Source organism: Dermacentor variabilis, chromosome 11, assembly GCF_050947875.1.
Source record: "Dermacentor variabilis isolate Ectoservices chromosome 11, ASM5094787v1, whole genome shotgun sequence".
Classification (NCBI taxonomy): Eukaryota; Metazoa; Arthropoda; class Arachnida; order Ixodida; family Ixodidae; genus Dermacentor; species Dermacentor variabilis.
The window spans coordinates 27041039-27048114 of NC_134578.1; the positions used below are offsets into that span (position 1 = coordinate 27041039).

At 46.5% G+C, this 7076-nt stretch overlaps 1 protein-coding gene across 1 annotated transcript; it reads left to right on the plus strand.

The window, feature by feature from the left end:
• The first annotated feature begins 440 nt into the window (after positions 1-440).
• On the plus strand, positions 441-6787 carry LOC142564502 (uncharacterized). Its single transcript, XM_075675521.1, has 3 exons — positions 441-1021; positions 3264-3470; positions 4774-6787. The coding sequence occupies exons 1-3, from the start codon at positions 473-475 to the stop codon at positions 5503-5505; spliced, it is 1488 nt and encodes a 495-aa protein (XP_075531636.1). The 5' UTR covers positions 441-472; the 3' UTR covers positions 5506-6787.
• The last annotated feature ends 289 nt before the right edge of the window (positions 6788-7076 follow it).

A 7076-nucleotide genomic window follows, 5' to 3' on the forward strand; every position in this document is an offset into this window, starting at 1 on the left:
AGACTGCTTGCTGATGCTGTACAATAAATTCCTGTAAAGAAACTAAATCGTACAGAAAACATTTAGAATACAGAACTAACCACATACTGGCTTGAATACATTTGTGCATTAGGGAAGCAAGCTCTAATGTACACATGTGTAGCAAATTTTTACTCATGTATGAAATACTCGTACGACACAACAGAGTTAAATTGTTAGTTCTTACATAGCAGTGACTACCTACAAGTAAAGTAAAGCCCCACATGTTTCCGTTCTCACCATTTGCATTTAGAATATTTCTACATAGTGCGGCGCTACAGAAAGCGCTACAATCAGACCTCTAATTCAGCGCTCACGTACACAATAGTCCAGCATAGTCTACGGCAAGGCTTAGCGAGATGTTAGAAAAGGTCTCTAGCGCGAACCATGACAGATTATCCTCTCGTTGCTTCCAGGCATTGCCGACTGCGCGTACACGTGCGTGCACAGCAAGATGGAGCTGGTCAGAGATTTCGGAGATCCCCACGTCCTGACGCTCGCCGAAGATCACATCGTCCTCAAACTGGACACTGCATGGGCGCGGGATGTGATTCTTCCAGAAGGTCTCTCAATTGCCGACGAAGACGGCCTCCTCCTAGTCGCGAACCAGAGATCTCTGGTTTCGGCATCGAAGACAGGCTTATTACGTGGGGTGACAATCTCGAAGGCCCTGTTCTGCGGATGCGCATCATTTGACTCCTTGGACAGCTACCGCCGGGTCGCCGGCACACTGCTCCGAGAAACCCAGCAGCTATGCATCATACACAACAGGGACAAGGTGTACACGCTTATTCGTATGTTCCCGAACGTCGAGATCCTTGCGCTACCGCACGATCTTTGCACACATGCCTTGGAATTGGACGAGCCCTGCAGGGATCGCTCTGCACCGCTGGTCGAACGGAGCAAATTGAAGGAACTGGTGGGCAGCGTTGGCAGCTTCCGCGATGGTTGCATTATTCTGAGTCCCGAGACTACGCTGGCGATAATGCGCACTTGTCCTGACGTAAGTAACGCGATCGTAGTCAGTTTATGAACAATCCGCAGGTTTATTACATGTTCACAAATGCAGCCCGGCAACTACGTATAGCGATGGAATTGAGCAAATCGCAAGCAAGTTTAAAGGGATACGGACACAAAAATTGCTGGGTGGTTTTCTGCGTCAGAACAAAAGTTGAACTGTTAAAAATGACGATACAACAAGCTGCTTAGAAAAAAAGAACGAGAAACACTTTTCTTTTGCGATTTTCTGTTGCACCTTGCCTCCAAGCGGCCGCCGGGAGAAGCTGAAACTTGACGTCATGACACCCCCGCGTGCCCGCGCGCCGCGGCCAAGGTCAGCCTCAGCCGGCGCAGTCTTTCCGGAGTGTCGGTCCCTTGCAGCGTTTGTTTATCGCCGTCGGCTATGTTCGCACGTGGTCTGTCTGAAACATTATCCCCGTCAGCGCTCCATGCAGGTGGTGCATCTTACACGCGTGTTCGCACGGTCGTCGATCGGTATTGAAGCATTCTTCGTAGCGGAAGAAAATGCCCAGACATTACTGCGTCCACGGCTGTTATAACAGCATTGTCGGTCGTGACACGCCGTCGCGCACGTCTCCCAGAGACAAGGTGCATGAACTTTGCATACGTGCCTGTCAGCCACCACACCCAGCATGGAGACTTGTAAAAAATGGCTTCATTTGCGCGGACCACTTCGTCAACGATGCTTATGCGACCGGGCTAGCCCGGCTGTGCTCAAAAGCCTTGGCATGCCGCTCAAAAGGCTCCTGTTGAGGCAATACAATTCAGAGAGCGGGTGCTTATTGACGCATTCGTAACTGTTAGCTGTGTTCGCCAACTTTTGTTATTCTTGCAACAGACCCTGTCTCTTTCTGTATGCATGTAGCCGCAGCGGTGACCGCAGGAGTGCCTGTTGAAAGAAGGGAAATTACCCTTTCATTGGCTGTGCAAGAACAGATATTCTCGGCTTGTGACAGAAATTGCTTACCCTGCGGATGCATGTGTTTATCACAAAACAAAATAGTTATGTTGTGTGCACTCTCGCTGCGTCTCATATTGAACGACAGCATACGAGCGCTCTTTTAATTGATCAAATATACAAAACACAGCCAGTGAATGAACGCCAGACAGCAGCATACATATGTAGTAATCTAAAATGCGCAACACATTTATCTACATTGCCGTTTCACACGTTGCTTTTCAACCTCAAGCAAGAAAATTACGGATTTTCATAGGTCTCTGCATAATCATGCGTCGGGTTTCATGACTTGGTTGTTCGCGCAGCATTTCCCTATTAAATGTCACAGCTAAAGACTTTCCTTTGTCTATGGCCACAGAATCGATGTAGCTAAGTGATCTGGTCGACGGGTCCCTAGCGCAGCCGCCCATCTCAACGAGTTCAACCAGTAAAGGGCTTCTAATGGCGTGAATGTGAAAGTAGCCGTAAACACAGGGCTATGAAAGGGCTGGAAAATTCTACACATGCCGTGCCTCGTCGCGTAAAAACGAAGTGTGCAGTGATCGAAAGCCGACAGCGTAGGTAAGCACAAAGCGACGAGCTACGCTACCTACGATTCAGCCGTAATAGCTCCCTTTCTGCCTCAACGCGGCTCACGAAACTACGCATTTTGCATCCTACGTAACATAATTTTAGGAACTGCTGCTGCTGCACTTCAAGTTTACTAGAAAAAGAAATTACCATTTTGCTGGCCCGGACTGCCTGACCGGCACGTTCAAGGCCGCCTGCTCTTCTTTGCCGCTTGACGCGGAAGGCTCGTAACCGTAAGCGATTATATTTCTTGCTAAGTTGGAATGGTCCTCATCTACAGACGTGTACTCATCGCTGGTAGAGGCACCAGAACCCGAATCCATGCTCGCGATTGCGGCGGCGGCGCACCTCGAATAACCGTGGCCGGCCGGCTGGCTATCCGACGGAGGTGTCGTGACGTCACGCCTTCCAACTCGCTTGGGCCGGGCGGCGTTGCGCGCGCTCACAAAAACGTCAAAAATAAAGCCATCCGCTGAAAAATGAGCGAAGTGACTACTTGTTTTCGGTGTACTCGCACACTGAGGACTCATTTTCTGTATTATCGTAAAATGTTCAGATTTTGTGTCCGTATCCCGTTAAGTTTCATGGGGGGCATATTGAAAACATCCGGCAGAGCCTTTTCTTGGGGCAGTCGGTTCAAATCTGCCGCTGACAGTCATAATGTTGAACGTCTCTGTCTTTTCACACCGTCCTTTAGGTACGTCGCATCGACTCGTTCTGGGTCGTGAACTGCTTCGAGGAGCTGCATGGCTTGCCCGCCTCGGTGGAATGTCCTAGAACGGAGAGATGCATCCACCTCTGCCTTCTCTTGCATAACTGGACGCCAAGTGAAAGGCTAACGAGCACATTCATAGGCTATGACGTCACACTTGCTGCGAAGTTTCCATGGATTAAAAGGTTGCAGGTAAGAACACATTGAGGGCAAAACAAACTATGCACATGGAACAACTGAACAAAGCAGTACTGCGTACTTTTCGTTGTACTGCGTTGCTTTTCCGTACCATCAACAAAATCATGATAAAGATATCGATGTGAATATTATTATTATTATTATTATTATTATTATTATTATTATTATTATTATTATTATTATTATTATTATTATTATTATTGAGCCACACACTGCGTTCAGGACAGAAGGGCCCTGCAAAGGCTGTCATATGTGACACGTTCAGCGCAACTGGAATAAGGCAGTACATTTGAGTTCAACAATATGCAATGCAACTGAGAGTTTAAGTGCATCAGTGAGTGGCATACATCAAGCATGTGACATCAGTCACCAATTATCTCATTTGCGTTCATCGGAATGATAGGGACTCTCGTCTCTAAACCGGAAAGAAAATGCGTGCTGAAACCTCACTTGAATAAAAAGCGTAAAAACTGGCGAACCTGTCACATTACAATCAAGAAAGACATGTGAAACAACATGGTAAATACGTCATTAACCGCAAACCGATAGAAATTACGCATGAAAACTCCAAGTGTTAAGCCACACTTCGGGTTGTCAACACTCGAGCGGACGTAGTCGGGACGGGGTTGACAGGGAGTAGGGCGTGAAGAAGGTAGAGGGTAATGGTTGATGACAAGTGACCCTGTCTGTACCACGAGACGTAGTCGCACAAATATTTTTAATCGCGCCGTTTCGCTATGTACAATAAACAAGGTGAATGGATAAAACGTCCTACCTGTACAAAACAGGCATGGTTGACGGTTGCGGCCCACAACAGAAGTAGAACCACGACAAATACAATAGCGTCACGGTGTTTACAACAATGCAGCAGAAGCCAAAAGGGAAGAATGTCAAATTGAGCCGCCCGGCATTATTAGGAGGAAATCCGGTGTACTGATTGTTATCCCGTAGAAAGAAAAAAGCATTTGCCCGTCCCTGACTGGGTGAGTGCGGGACTCGGATTATTTACTCTAAAGTCGGGCCTGTCCAGCTAATTTCTGGTCAGTTGGAGAGAGTGACGTGTGCGGTGAGGTCATCACGTTGATCCGACGCAAGTCGACGTGTCTGGGGCTAAGTTACCTGGCCACCGGCGCGTGCTCTTCCAGTCTCATTTCATTTCTCCTCTAAACAGGGGCGTGCTCACACCTTTCTCTTCGCCGGGTGATTGGGGAAGAATGTACCGCGGCACAATCTTTTTACAGATCTTCCTTCATGTTCTCTGTAGTTCTTTTTTGTGTAGCAATAACGACCGTAAACTTTGCAGGTGGTTGTGACTTCACTGAAAATGCTCGCGAAGGTCTCGGCGTTCCGTAACCTTCGCAGCCTCGTGGTGGAACTCCTCCCTGATGTTGCCTTCCGCGATGTGGATCGGCAACTAAGGAAGCTACTTCCAACGTTACCGAATCTCGAAGAGTTGGTCCTGCACAACTGTGGTGGCCTGATGCTCTCCACAATCGCGAGACTGTGCCCCAAGCTCAAGAGCCTGAGTGTCCCAAATGGCTCTGGGTCCCTTCATGACATCCCTGTAGACGCAGACGCGTTTCCTTATCTGGAGAAAGTCGAAATCAAAATGGACGTCTTAAAGAACGCTTTTGACTCGCTTCTATCGGCCACCCACGACACGCTTCGCAGCGCATGCTTCGGCGGCGACGAAATCTGCATTTTATTCTTGACGCATTGCCTCCAGCACGGTCGACATAACCCATTTTCTCGGCTCGAACACTTAACTTTGCACACGGAACAGTCGCTACGTATGCTGGAACTTCAGCCTCAGGATCTACACGACGTACTCAAGGCCCTGCCCGCTCTTCGACACCTGCAGACGGACAGCTACGACCTGCGACTGTTCTTCGAGAACTACTGCATTTCACGTGATCGACTGTCGTTGTCCTGGTTACAATGCGTGCACTGTGCGGTGCACAATACAGATTTTTGCGTGTTTCAGAAATTCTGCGCCTCCTTCTATGACAGTCTGCTTCCACGCCAGTGAGAAAAGCAGACTTTCATGGTCAGCCGCCGCTGGCGTTGAATCCTTTCGTAAACGTAGACGAATCATGTAAGATTATACACCAACAAAATTAGATACGTTTTTGAAGCCAGTAAGGAAAAGTTATAATGATTCTATTAAAATATATTTGGAATTCACTCCTCTAGAGCAAGTCGTGCAACAAGGACCCCGTATGGGATCCGAACCGTCTTGGTTTCCTTGCCTTTAATTTTTTTTTTTGGTCGGCGTCAATGTTACCCTTTAGTAAGAAAAAATTTGTCGGACATGATTTGCTGGGAACTTAGTTTTGCCCTGGGAGCCGTATCAGCAGTCTAAAATCCGAGTTGTCCCAAGATGCTGGTGTCATGTATAAAGTTCACAACTTCCCCCTGGTTTGGGCAAAATAAGTTTTATATTTGCTTTTTATTATAAGTCAGGTTATTCCATACTAGACCTAGGGACTTCTTTTGTAACTAATTACGGAAAGTTTACAGTCCTGCAAAAAATAATGCTTAGAATTCATATGAATTTCAGAGGAGACAGAAGGCACTGGTGGAGAACTCAACCACTGTTTAGAAAATGCAAAATGTTAAAGCCAGACCAAGTTTACTACTTGAAGCTTCCTCAATATATTAATAAAAACAAGTGCCAAATAACACAAATTGCGTGCAGCACCTTACGCATTCCGTTGTCCTACGCGGAAATTGCATGTTGCCCGAACAAATTACGGTGGACAAACTTTTACAGCCCAGTATCAAGAATCTTACAGGGGCGGAACTTGAATGTTTATTTCAGAAAACCTTTCCGGTAGGTTAGACATATCTACAGAGGTTGTCTTATCGCAAGTGGCTTTGCTTGCTCATTAGCGTGCTCATGATATAGCGGGCTTATCAATGTTAGTGCAGTAAGGCAGCATTGTAAGACTATATTTAAAGACTGTATTTTTCCTGCTGCTTTGATCTGTGACTATGTACGCGACCAGTTATTTCATTTCGCTTGCTTTTGTAACACTGTTTGCTATCATGTACAAATCATGACTTGGTTGCCCTTGTTTTATTTTATCTGCAGTGATTTACTGATAGGTGATACATAGCTATCCTTTTCATTTTTGTACAACTGTATATTTCGTTTGTTTGTGTAGACTGTTTCTGTGTTTTTCATTTATATTTGTGTGAACTGTTTTTTTTGTATATCCTGCTGCTCTGGAAAGTGTAAAGGAGGACGAGGCCCTGTCAGCCCTGCATGCGCTTTTGTCCTCTGCCCCCCCCCCTCCCTCAGCCACAGTCTGACAACCAAATAAACACATATCAATAAAAAAAAGTTTGGTTACTTGTTCACGTGACTTTCATGCTATGATTTCGTATCCCACAATAGCCACAAATGTGCATTTTATGTTGTCGCAAAGCGTTCGCTGGAGAACGAAAAACGCGGTAATAAGATTTAGTATCCGCAACTACATTGCTTTCATCCTTTAACTGTACGCGCCCTATTGGAATCCTTGACTATACGAGTATCGAATTGTGTCGCTGAACTGTGCTGTACTACGATGGGTTACATGAATGTGCATGTCGATG